This window comes from Suricata suricatta, chromosome 6, assembly GCF_006229205.1.
Source record: "Suricata suricatta isolate VVHF042 chromosome 6, meerkat_22Aug2017_6uvM2_HiC, whole genome shotgun sequence".
NCBI lineage: Eukaryota > Metazoa > Chordata > Mammalia > Carnivora > Herpestidae > Suricata > Suricata suricatta.
The window spans coordinates 147,564,458-147,577,098 of NC_043705.1; the positions used below are offsets into that span (position 1 = coordinate 147,564,458).

At 55.9% G+C, this 12,641-nt stretch overlaps 1 protein-coding gene across 2 annotated transcripts in view; it reads right to left on the reverse strand.

Moving 5' to 3' along the window:
* Positions 1 to 4,234: 4,234 nt before the first annotated feature.
* The window catches only part of EXOC3 (exocyst complex component 3), a 21,151-nt gene continuing 12,744 nt past the window's right edge, over positions 4,235 to 12,641 (reverse strand). For both annotated transcript variants that reach the window (XM_029941122.1, XM_029941123.1), the window contains exons 7-14: positions 12,195 to 12,320; positions 11,022 to 11,122; positions 8,994 to 9,104; positions 8,756 to 8,906; positions 7,399 to 7,521; positions 5,992 to 6,153; positions 5,426 to 5,553; positions 4,235 to 4,719 (exon numbers count right to left, since the gene is read on the reverse strand). In XM_029941122.1, coding sequence (XP_029796982.1) covers positions 4,548 to 4,719; positions 5,426 to 5,553; positions 5,992 to 6,153; positions 7,399 to 7,521; positions 8,756 to 8,906; positions 8,994 to 9,104; positions 11,022 to 11,122; positions 12,195 to 12,320 — 1,074 coding nt within the window. In that variant the 3' untranslated portion in view covers positions 4,235 to 4,547. The remainder of the gene's footprint in view (positions 4,720 to 5,425; positions 5,554 to 5,991; positions 6,154 to 7,398; positions 7,522 to 8,755; positions 8,907 to 8,993; positions 9,105 to 11,021; positions 11,123 to 12,194; positions 12,321 to 12,641) is intronic.

The following is a 12,641-nucleotide window of genomic DNA, read 5'->3' on the forward strand; positions in this document are numbered from 1 at the left end:
GTTCCAGCGGCCCCGCGCGCGCCGCCGCCCCGCGCTGCTCAAGCTCGCGTCCCTGCCGCCCTCGTGCCACGCGCCGCCGCACGCTCTGGAGCAGGAGGAGACGCCGCTGTGACGGCCTCGCCCCGAGGTCTCCCGCATACGGAGTCTAGGTGCTGGGATAGGGCAGCCATCCGGATTCTTTGGACAAGAGTCGGCCCCAGGGGACCGGCTGTGCCGCGAGGCCTGAACCTGGGAATTCCATCGAGCCACCTGCAGAGAGGCCCCTGGCTAGGAAGTGGACCTGGACTCGGGCAGGGCCTCCTCCAGCTTCTGGGAGGTCTGGGCTGCGCCCTTGCCAGGAGACTGTTGTGGGTCCTCGTGACCACCTACCCTGGTTGTGAACTGACTGGCACTCTTGTGTTACTCTTCCCTGCCTGACTGAGAGTCAGGGAGGGCCCTGGGCCCCCAGAAGCCTGGTTCTGTGTTTGAGTTCTTGCCACTTTGTGTCCATTCTCTCATAAGCACTGCCAGGAAAACTGAGACCCAGACAAAGTGAGGTTTGCCCATCCTGATGCTAGCCCACGGTTCTGGGCCTAGGCAGGGCTCTCACCCCCAGGGAGGCCAGGAACCCTGGTGCCAGGAGCAATTTACAGGATGAGGGGTTGGGGACGTGGGCAGCCTAGGCCCTGTGTGACGTCTTAATGTCCACTTACCCGATCTTTGAACTACTGGCCACCTTAGGACTGTAGGTACAATTGCAGAAATGCCCTTTTGGGGTTGTGACTGGTCCAGCCCTGACCCAGGTGTCAGTGTGGCAGCCTCTGGGCTGCATGTGTGGCCCCACCCCAAAACACCCCGTCTCTGGCCTGAGCTGTCCCACTTGACCCTGGAAATGCCCTTGCTGGGTCACAGCTCCAGCGGTGAAGAATGGGGCCTTCACAGCAGCTTAATGGGACCAGGGTCGGGACCTTTACAAGACCCCTGGGCCTGCCCTGAAGGTGTTTAGCACAGACCCCCTCCACCCCTGACCCCCACCGCAGTCCAGTCCTCTGGAGGGACGCCACTGGCCGTTCTTGGGGGAGTGGGCGAGAGGGTGGGGTGAGCAGTCTGTTCCCGTGAGCCAGGGAAGCGGCCCCCATGTGCCCCTGCCTGCTCTTCACACAGGGTTTTGTATGAGAAAGAGGTAGCAAAGGACTCTTCTAGAAGCTCTTCTAAAGAGGCCCAGCTCAGCTCTGCTCAGGAAAGGAAACTGCTGTGACCAAGTTCTCACGGTGTAGATGCTCACAGCCATCGAAGGCCAGGTCTGCTCCCAGTTCGTAGTGTTGTGAAAGTGCCCACGGAGTCCCTGACGGACAAGGTCTGTGCAATCTGCTGTTCACAGCTTTGCTGTTGAGAAAAACCAGGAAAAGTCACTGTGGCGTCTCTTCAACAGAGCCCATCAAGATCTGCGTTCTCTAAGTCACACATACAGGGGTGGCGCTCGGCTTTTTGTAGTTATTCCCTACACTGTGACCATTTTGACCGACTGTGAGCACAGAATCCAGCCATTATCTGTACAACAAAACCTGCCTGTTCGTGAGCCCCAGGCCAGCAGCTGCAGGCGCCCCCCACATCCCCAGGAAGGCGCGCGCTCTGTCCACTCCCTGCAGGGTCTTGTCTAGAGCAGGGTGGGTCCTGCCGCACTGGTGCCCCAGGGTCCACACTCCAGCTGGTCCGGCATCTCTAGCTGCCTTAACAACTCACCTGGACCACTGGACCCGGATCCGAGTCAGGGGAAGTGGCGAGGAGGCACCCCACTCAACGCCGGAGCCAGGAAACCACCTGGCGACAGGGGTTTGACAAACGTCTCAGGCTCGGCTCTCGCTGGTGTTTTCTGCGGTGGGCAGGCGGTCCGACGAAGTGCACTGGGCCGACACAGCCGTCAGGGAGCCGGAGTTCCAGGCCGGAGCCTCCCTGGCGGAACCGCACGCCGCAGCGCTCGCGAGGGCCGTCTGGCGTCTCCCATCGGACGCGAGAGCCCCTGCGCTGCGGACACACGTCGTCAATGAGAAGCCTCGCTGTTCTCGTCATTGTAAAGCAGAATGTCCACAGAGTCTTATGAATGTATTTCCTTAGGAAAACTGTTGTAAAATTTTTTATTAGAAAAGAATTCCTATTTATTTAATACTGAACTTTGGCCTACTTTATGGTAGACTATAAGGAACACAACCGTAGGAGTCATTATTTCTCACTTCTGTATTTTCTTGAAAATAATTTGGTTACAGTGCTTCTATCCTCTGTTGCGAAAGCAGATATAAACAATTTTGTTGAAGCTGGAAATGTATGTTAATTAGGAGTGGTGAAAATTATGTATGTTAACTTTGTGAATGTAAATCCAGTCAAATTTTGTGTCCCCCTGATCACAGAACGATGTGCCTTACAGTGAGTGACGTCCCGGACCTGCTGGGCAGGGCCCCTCACAGACCCTGTCAAGTCTGCATGATCACATCTATTAAAAATGTTTCAAGGCACTTTGGGTGCAAACTTCGTTTATAAATGAGGAATCGTGTCAAGGAGAATTTTAGGAGCAATTTCTGCAGGTGAACACCGGTCTGGCACTAAAATTAACATGGACACATGTGCGCGTGTGTGTGCCCATGTGTCAGAGGCAGCCCCTCTGGCTGGTGCAAGGAGGTTGTTGGACACACAAATTCTGGCACAGAACTGATTCTTCCGAGACAAATGGACATGGCCACTCACTCACTTCCTCAAACTCGCCACTGCACACGGGATAGGCCCCAGAAAGGGCAGAACAGTACCCACGGAGCCACAGCGGGGGAGGAAGCACCTGAGACATTAAAGGAAGGGGGGGCAGGCAGGGCTGAATAGAAGTGGGCAGGGACAGCAGGGTCCAGAGTCTGGGCAGTCAAGGAGGGTCCCTGAAGGGTCAAGATGAGGCTGATGGGGGAGGCAGAAGTGTGGGTAGACCCAAGAGATGGAGATGTGCACTTGCCCCTCAATGTCCTGGGGAATCCTGTTCCCAACCCCCAGGTGGATCTCACCCCCCCCCCCAGGTGGCCCCTGCCTCCACTACCAGGTGGAGCCCCTCCGGCCCCTCAACTCATCCTTGAAGTCTTAGGACACAGACACACCTTTAATAGTTATAATTTTATATGTTTATTATAAAAAGAAAATGGCACATCAAAGCTGAGTCCATAGATACTTTTTATAAGAAAAATCTAACCTCTTTTTGTAAATTTACAGCCATTTCAAAGTCAATAGGAGTCTCAAGGAATGTGGGTTCTAGGACCACCTAAGACTACAGACTTGTTGGCTCAAAACGAAGAAATCCAGGTGTGGACCAGGCCCCTCTCGTCCAGTCCCACAGGGGACTCCCCTGGCCTCGGCAGCAGCCGGTGCTCCGGGGCCTGGAGGACCACCACCTGACCCACCCAGGTCTGTCAGGGTCTCACCTGCACTCCCCCTGGGCCAGCTGTCCGGGGAGTCCATCTCCAGGCTTCTCGCCGTGTCCCCAGTCTTGTCCCGGGTGGCACTGGTGTCCCTGTAGCATGCCCGGCTGACAGGTGCCCCACACAGGAGGGAGGGTGGGCAGTGGGAGGCCCCATGTGGCCCACCTTCCCCAGAAGATTTCCACAGGACAGAAAGAAGTGTCTATGCTTCCTGGCTCCATGTTCCGGGGTCATGGCTGTTTGGACTGCACACTGGCAGACTTGAGGGGGACAGGACCCCAGGTGGACGTCAGCTCACAAGCTCACACCAGTTAGACAAACGTGGTCAGGAGCCCCCTCCCCCCACACTCTGGCAGCCTTATGAATGAAACTTGTTTGTTAATTTGGTGTGAGATTAAAGACTAAAAGTGCAAATGAGGCCACCGCTGAAGCAGTTGCCGTGGAGACGGTTACCCCACAGGGGTCCATGGGATCCCGTGTCACCAGATCAATGTTCTCACGTTCACTTCAGATCTGCCAGACCTGATGCTCAGACATCTCCAGTGAGGACCTGCCTGGCCACGCCCGCCGGTGCCAGGCTGGCTCCTGCGGGAGGACACGGAGGGTGCACCGGAGGGATGCCTGTCCCTCCCACACGGAAGGGCTCTCAGCACGAGGGGGCCCCACACAGAGCTGCGGGACACAGGCCCCCGGTCCAGGCTGAGGCACCTCTCTGGGCTGCACACCTGCCGACCGGAAACTGGCTTCCGCTCTCTGGAACCTTACTAGGTCATTCTGAGCAAGACACCCTTAACAACCGGGAAGTCTTCGTTTTCCTATAGGAGTTTAGACTCTTTTATTGAGCAGCAGAGTTTCAGAGGTGTTTACACTGTGCAGAAATGAGGGGAGACCCAAGGGTTACGGGGGACACACACCAGAGCCCCTCACAAAGGACCTTACGGAGAGGAGAAAGCCAGGAGAGCCACGGCCATCAGAGAGCTCGCTCTTCAAGAAGCCATGAGCGCGGCCCCATAGGAGGCAGGCGTGCGGGACTGGGGCGTCTCACGTCACTCTGGCTGCCACGCACTTCCAAGGGTGGGGGAGGGGCACTGCATCACAGCAAGGCTGGGGCCCAACAGGCTACTTGAGGAGCTTGGCCACGTTCAGACTGGGAACCACGATCTCCTTGAAGATGGGCACGTAGTTCGGGTTTGCTTGGGTCGGGCCCTGCTCCAGCGTCTCAATGATGGTCTGCTTCATGTCCCGGCTGGTGTCCCCCCGCATAGCCAACAGTGCACCGATGTGGTCATCCCTGTGGACGCGGAGAACACCCGGGCTGCGTCGGCGGTGCGCTCATCCCCCAGGCCCGACCCACACACCCCCGGTGCTTCCCCGGCCCGGCTCGCCACACCGAGGCCCCGGAGGGGCGTGGACAGCTGCGGGCAAGAGGCGTGAGCCCCTCGCCACAGCAGCAGAGAAACCGAGAGCTCTCCTCCCACTGCAGCCTCTTCTTCAAGCTACGAGCACAAAGCCTTCTAGTCTGTTCCCCTGAGTCTTTAACAGACTGCCTGCCTAGAGCAGGAGGACCCTGGGGAGGACGGGACCACCAGCCCTCCTGCTTGAAGCAAGCCCAGAGCACGGGCAGAGAGGGAAGACGCTGAGTGCCTTGGGCGAGTGTGGCCCGTGTCCTCTCTTCTCTGAGTCCAGGAGCATGAGACGGGGCTCCGGAAGCCACCTTCCCCAGAAAACAGAGCGTGACCCGCTCCCACCTGTGCTGACCCCCGGGGGACGTGTCGCCGTGTTGGGGCCCATGGACACCAGGGCCAGGGGAGGCACAGAGACATTACTGTTCCTGAAGTCCACCCTACCCCTGGCAGTCGCCCCACAGCCTATCCCCACAGGAGCCCAGAACCCCCCACAAGTGGCGCTCACACCTGATGGCCAGGCTCTTCCATCTTCCCAGTGACCCAAGGAATCCATGACTTCTGGCTGAAACAGGAAGGCACATGGGCCCTTACCTGATGTCTGGGTACTTGCTGACCAGAGTGGAGACTTCCAGGTAGAGAAGAGACGGGTCTGTCAGCTTAATAACTTCTGCAATGGCGACAATGGTGTCACAGTACCCGTCTGCATCCTCACTAAAGCCCTGGAAGACAGAGCACCAGTAGCTGATGGGTACTAGGAGGGGCACCTGACTAGTCTCTGTCAAGCCCTCTGTTTGGCAGAGGCCACCCAGCTGGGTCCCCACCTCCCACACAGGTGGCTCAGGATCTGGCTCAGGATCCGCAGTGGAGCCCTCAGTAAGCACCCCGTGGGGACGCTGCCAGCAGAAGGGAGGGGACAGACTACAGGGAGTGAGCCCAGGCCCGCCCATGAGAGTCAGGCCAGCACCTGGCTAGCACTGCCTCCGAACTAGGGTCTAGGAGCCACAGCCCAGCACACGAACCCCCACCCACAGGGTCTTGTTCACACAAGAAGGACCGACTAGCCACCTGATCCCTGATCAGCTGGCCTAAACAGCCCGGGGATGGCGGTGGAGGGGGGTGGACAATGAACTGAGCCCCGGAGCCCAGGTGGCACTCACGGAGGCCAGCTTCCGGAACAGGTGGCGGAGCTGCGCGGCCTCCCGGACCATCCTCTCGGCGCCCTCCTTGCGCTCCTCCGCGTTGCGGAAGGAGATGCGCTTCTGCATGACGGCCCGCAGGTACTCGAGCACCACACGCCGCTGTGCCTCCGCCGTCATGCTCTGCGGGCAGACTCGGGGTCAGCGAGGCCCCTGCTTGGGTCCCCGCCCTGCTGAGACCCAGGCACACACCCCCACACCGTCAACCGCCGGCCAGGAGCATGGCTGAGTTTCCACCGGTCCCCTCACTGAGCCACAAGAGTGTCCACGACGGGGCCTTCCGGGGCGCGGTGAAGGGGAACTCAAAACAAGGTCCTCACGTGACACACGCACCCGCAAGCCACCGGAGAGGAGCCGACGGGACAAGCCCCAGCTCCCATCTGGAGGCCTGCACACAGCGCTCCTCAGACACCCGGGATTACCTCAATGTACCCGATGTTTACGAAGTCAACAGTGGAACCAAAAACCGTGCAAGCAACGGCCAAGAGGGCTGCACGCCGACCTCCGACCGGCCAGGGGGTGAGGGGGCCGGTCAGTCGGCGGTCCTGACCACCAGGTCTCCCCACAGCTATCATTGTTAGCGGCAGAGGCACGAGACTTCTCTTTAAAATTAGGCCTTACACAGGGGCTCTACTGGGTACCATTCAACACAGCAGGACAAGACGTGACGATGTGAGGACAGAAATGAAAACAGTGTCACTGTTAGAATGACACAACTCCGTGCACACAGGTCCAAAAGGGTCCAGAGACAAATCCCAGAAACACTCAATGTCTCAACGTGAAGTCAGTGTATCAAAACCACCTCCATAAGCCAGAAACAGTCTTCTTAGAACGTACCACTTTTTCACCTTTTACAGCAACAAGCGCCAACACTGCCCGAGGCCCTGGGAAGACCCCGAGCAGGGAGCAAGGAGACGGCCAGGCCCCGCGGGAGGACTTCGTGCAGACGGCCGAGGGACTCGGGGGCTCTGGGCTCACGGCTCTGCGCTCTCCCGTCCGCGCCAGGCCCCCGGCTCCTCCCGGGACCGGCCGCACCGAGACGAGCCCCGGGGCCTGGGCCGGGTGGAGGCAGGCGGGCAGCCTGAGCCCGGGACAGGGATCCGGAGACGGAACGGCTGCCCCTCAGCCCCCACCGCCACCCTCCCTGCCTGGGTTCGTGGGGAGGCAGTACGGCTAAATGAACAGAAACCCCGTCACCTCCCGAGCTTCTCTTCAGACACCGACGCGGCCTGCCTGCGGCAGGGTAGCAAGGCCACCTGTGGACATGCCGTCACGGAAGAGCGAACAGGACCGAGTTCCACACCAGATGCCAGGTGGGCTCCAGCTTGCAGGGGAGCACACACCAAGTGGCTCTGCCCACACGCTTACCTTTTTGTACGGCTTTTTAATTTTGGCAAAGTCATTGAAATAATCTTCCACGGTAACACAAATAGTGTCCACGGCATTGGACCCTAACAGCCACTTCCTTGTCATCAGCTCACTGAGATGTTGCTGAAAAGAACACAGAAAACGTCACTTGCACACCGTCGCCGAGTCACGTGTATCAGGAGGCTTGCAGAGTCTCGGTGACATTCTGTGACGGCAGCACACACTCATGGGAAACGCGATCCGCGAACGTGCACCGTGACTGTGGGAGAGGGACACCGCCCACGACCACGCGTGCCTCTCAGTGCACAGGATCCCTTCAATGTTCACGTGTATTTATTACTCAGATACTCTGCAACTTATGTACACACACCCCCCCCGACACTTACAATTTTGCACAGTTGGCAATTATGAAGAAGGCTGCAACGAGTGTGTTTCCGCAGGTGAAAGCCCGAGGGGGCTCAGTCCACGAGGTGCACACTGAAGCGTCAGTGACCCTCCAGACGGCAGAGGGCACGTCTGTCCCCAGGCCGGCGGCAACACAGCCGGGCACTGCCGTGTTTGACCCTTGCCAGCCTGCTAAGCAGCAGGGCACGCTCGGTTTGAATTTGCATATCTTAGAAAAACAGGGAGATCAGGGATTTTGTTTCATATTTAGAACATCTGTCCCTTTTCTATGAAATGGTTAATCATCTTTACTTTTCTCTTATAGCTGTTATTTTATTTTGAAATAATTTCAAATGTGTACATTCCATCTGTTTTCTAAACCATTTCCAAGAAAGTTCTATCACAAAATGATCCCACCATTCAGCCCAAAAGCTCCTTTCCAGCTACTTCTTTCCCAGCAGGACCCGAGATGATCACGGTTTTATTTTTTTCAATATATTCTAGTTTCTGCTAATACAGCTGGATAATACTAAACCATCTCTGTGTTCCTGAAACAAATCTTACTTGCTGTTCTTGGTGTATTATGCCTCAGATGTGGTGTGAGATGCGTTTTGTCAATGGTTTTGTTTTGTACTTTCATTTAAAACGGACACTGGTGTCCGTGATGTGTGTCGGCGTGCACATACTCTCAGTTTGGTTCTGGTGTCGAGACCTCACCAATGAGTGTGATCAGCCTTCCTTCTGCACACTCGTTTCCACCGTGTCGTCCGCTAAGCAGACGAGGCTGACAGGTCCATGGGAGCCTCCGCTCCGCTGTACATCGGGAGGGCCCCGTGCCTGGGCCTCGAAGAGGGGACAGCCCTCCAGCAGGGAGCGAGGTGAGCTGGACTGCCAGCTCCGCACGGGGGACAAGGGTTCAAGGGACAGAAGCCCCGTTTTCAGCCTAGAAGTGAAGCGGCAGAGAAGGCCCCACCTCCAGGTCCAGGAAGACCTCCTCCAGCAGGCTGCCGCAGCCCTCCTTCGCGATGGCGTCCAGGACCCCGTCCATGCTTGGCTGACTCAGAGACACGCCTGCTTCCGTGTCGTTTTTCAGGTACTTCCTCTTTAAGCTGACTATGGACTCTCTGCAAGGAAGCAGTGACACCCAGTGAGGCGGCGGGCACCTCTGCCCTCTCTGCGGCGTGCGGCCGCCCTGCCCCACGCTCACTCACTTGAAGGTCTGGCAGTTGTTGATGATGGCGATCATGTACTGCACGTAGCAGTGCGGGTGCTGCCGGTCCCGCAGGTGCTCCTCTTTGTACGACTGCGTTTCGTCCTTGTACCTGTCGACACACAGCCCCCGGCAACCGTCAGCCGAGCGCGGCGCACCTTTTAGATACATCTAGCGTCGCTGACATCTGACCAGGTAAGACTTTAAATATAAAATATTTGGGTGATCTGTAAGCTCAGGGAAGCTGATGACTTTTAACGGATTCTTGACAATAAATCTTCTATCAGGCTTTAAAATACGGTTCAGTATTCTGAGTATGCAAGTATTTTGAAAGATTTCTGAGTAACTAGGAAATTATTATTTCATCTGACACATAATTTGTCTAGAAATTCATACGATAGTGTTGGGAACATTATCAAATATTAGTTAAAATTTCACTTTCTAAAGAAAAATCAATAATTACTCAACTCATCTGAGGTCAAGAAAACAAGCCAGATCACTACACACTTTACTACTGACTCTGTCACAGAGATTCCCAAACACACCCAGGAGCAGAACACACAACACACTGTGTGTACGCTTAAAAGATCTCAAGAGGGGCGCCTGGTGGCTCAGTCGGTTAAGCGGCTGACTTCGGCTCAGGTCATGATCTCACGGTTCGTGGGTTCGAGCCCCACGTTGGGCTGTGTGCTGACAGCTCAGAGCCTGGAGCTGCTTCTGATTCTGTGTCCCGTTCTCTCTCTGCCCCTCCCCTACTCGCTGTGTTTCTGTCTCAATAATAAATAAAAACATAAAAAAAATAAAAAAGATCTCAAGAAAGGAGAAAACTGAAAATTGGCAATTACAGAGAAATAATTAAGCATTTATTCTAGCTTTCTGTCTGACATCAAACTTCCGAGGCTGATGAGGAAAACTTCTTCTTCTGGTAACAAAACAACTACATAAGGCAATGACGCACAGGTCGGTCACTAATGGGGACTTTCAGCGAGGGGCCTGACCGTTGGCGCCTGTGCCGCCAGAGCAGGGCAGAGGGACATGCATCTCCGGGTGCACACGCCGCCTATGTGGGCTTCTTGCCAAATGGTAAGACAGTGAAGAGGAATCCCACAGCCTTTAGAGCCAGCATGTGGTTGGCGGGCACACGGCAGTGAGGGTTAGGAGCCGTGAGGCAGTCTGACACACGCCACAGTCCTGTGGTTGGCGGGCAGGGAGGGTTAGGCGCCGTGAGATAATCAGACCAGTAGTTGGAAGAGAGGCGAGGCCACACTTGTGGAACCGAGACCAGGAGCCCAAAAGATGGCTCCCGATGCAGACCCTGGCGCTGCTCTGGCTGAATACGTAACTATAAAGAGGTGTCTCTGGAACCAGCGAGGTGGGGGGGACCCCAATACAAACTTGGCACCAGATGATCCCAAGGGATGACTGCTCATGTGTATGTGGGTTGATGGCCCTGTAGTGAGGGTAAGAGTGCAGGGAATGAGGTGCCTGGACGTCTGGGATTTGTTTTAAAGTACGTGGGGGGGTACCGAGGCAGTGCTGGGGGCTTTAAAGGGACAGCTCTTAAAGATGGATGACAGGTCAAAGTTTTTACACTTTTCCTCCTACTTCTGTACAGGCTTGAAAATCTTCTCTGCAAACAATGCAGAGGGAGGGAGGTGACCGAGACACAGCCCGAGCCGCCTCAGAGGGCCACCTCCCAGTGACGGGATGTGGAGCTATCCCCGAAGGAGCCCCCACTCCCGGGCTCCGGGCAGTTTGGACAACAGAAAGGACACGTCTGGAGGAGGCTCTCGGTGATGGTGGCCCCGACCGCCCTGCCCAGGGCGGCACGGCAGGCCCATCCGGGCTCTCGGAAAAATGGCCCGGTCCATCGCCAAGGAAGAAACGCTTGCTTGAAGACAACAAAGGTCAGCTCAGCAAATCCAGGCTTCAAGTATTTTTTTAGTATCAGGCATATTAAGATCAAAATTCTGCTTTTAGGTTTCGAAAACACACACTTTCTAAATGAGCATGCTGGAAAAATACCTACCTGCTCAGGAAAGAATTCATTTGCTGAAGACACAAAACTAGTACCTTTGTTTTCAGATCTTCACTTATCTGAGCAGCAACTTGGAGATTCTGTTCGAACATCTGAAAATTGGAGAACTTACATTGTCATATAAACTCACAGGAGTTTCCCCTCACATAAAACCCCTATCTGCCAACTGGCAGTTACAATCCATATTCAGGGGGAAAATGAAAGCACCTGAAAAATAACGAAGTTAGTCAAACAAACAACCTTCTCACTGGGTGAAAAACCAAGAGAACCACTTCCTCATTACCGCAAACAGGCTGGCCTCCACAAACAGGGAAACGTACATGCTCCCCAAGCTCACAGGGAGAGGGGGCCTGAGGAGGCTGGGCGTGGCGGGGCCCCACGGGTGCCAGGGTCGGGGCTCATCTGCGATGTGGATTCCTTACAAAGGAGGGTATACACCGGACTGAGGGGAGGCCGATGCGGAGAGATGGAGAAAGGCCAGATGGCCAAGTTCACCCCAGGCCCATGGCACACGTGGTCTGTCATGACACCAGTTTCCAAAACAAAGGAAAGGGTGAGGTCCATATGATGCTGACTAACAGGGTCATCCAGAGAGAGATGCCCACACTGCTCACTGTGCCCAGCTGGCACCCAAGCACATGCCACTGACACGGTCCCACACAAGTATCAGAACACGGTTCAGCCCTCGTCCTGCCAGAAAGCCTCCTCCAGGAAGAAACGCCCACCGGCCAGAAGGAAAGGATGGGAAAGAAGCTGAAGGACACCAGCAGGTGCCAGGCATCAAAAAGTACATTAGCCATAAGAAGGCATGACTATGGCTCAAATATAAAGGACTCCTTCCCAACTCCATCAGGTGATATTCAATTAGGCAGCATTTATGAAGACAAATCTCGGACATTTACAACATAAGGAAACATCAAAAAGCAAACTCATATTTGAGCATCACATGCAAATAACATGTAATTAGGTTCTAGTTCAAATACAAACACCCCACGGAGACTAAAGCGACTGTGGGCAAAACTGCTTGGCACAGATGGCCCTCAGGGCCTGACACGAGGTGGGGCTCCCTCTGTCTTCACTGCGAAAGGAGGCACTTTATGCTGATTGGTGAAACCCACAGAGTCTAAGAATGAGCAGGAAGGAGCCTCGGAAGCGCAACAGAACCTGGAAGACGATGGCAGGGAGCGTCGTCTGGTAGTACCCGTCCTGGTCAGCTTCGGGCTCCGTCTCTTTCAGCCAGTCTTTCTTGTCTGTTTCTAGGGCTTTCCGCAACCAGGCAATTATGTTCGACTACAGAAGTTCAGCACCACAGAGAAAGGAAGAGAAGAACAGATCCCTCTGAGACAAGGCAAATGGCCTCTCTTCAGTGGTGCAGCTGCAGAAACCAAACTCAAGACCCCAGGAGTCCCTGTTCTCCATGTCCATGTGTTCCCCACCCCGTGGGACACGGCCCGGCTCGGGACCACGCGGCCGTCCACATGAGGGACACGGCCCGGCTCGGGACCACGCGGCCGTCCACGTGAGGGACACGGCCCGGCTCGGGACCACGCGGCCGTCCGCCTGAGGGACACGGCCCGGCTCGGGACCACGCGGCCGTCCGCCTGAGGGACC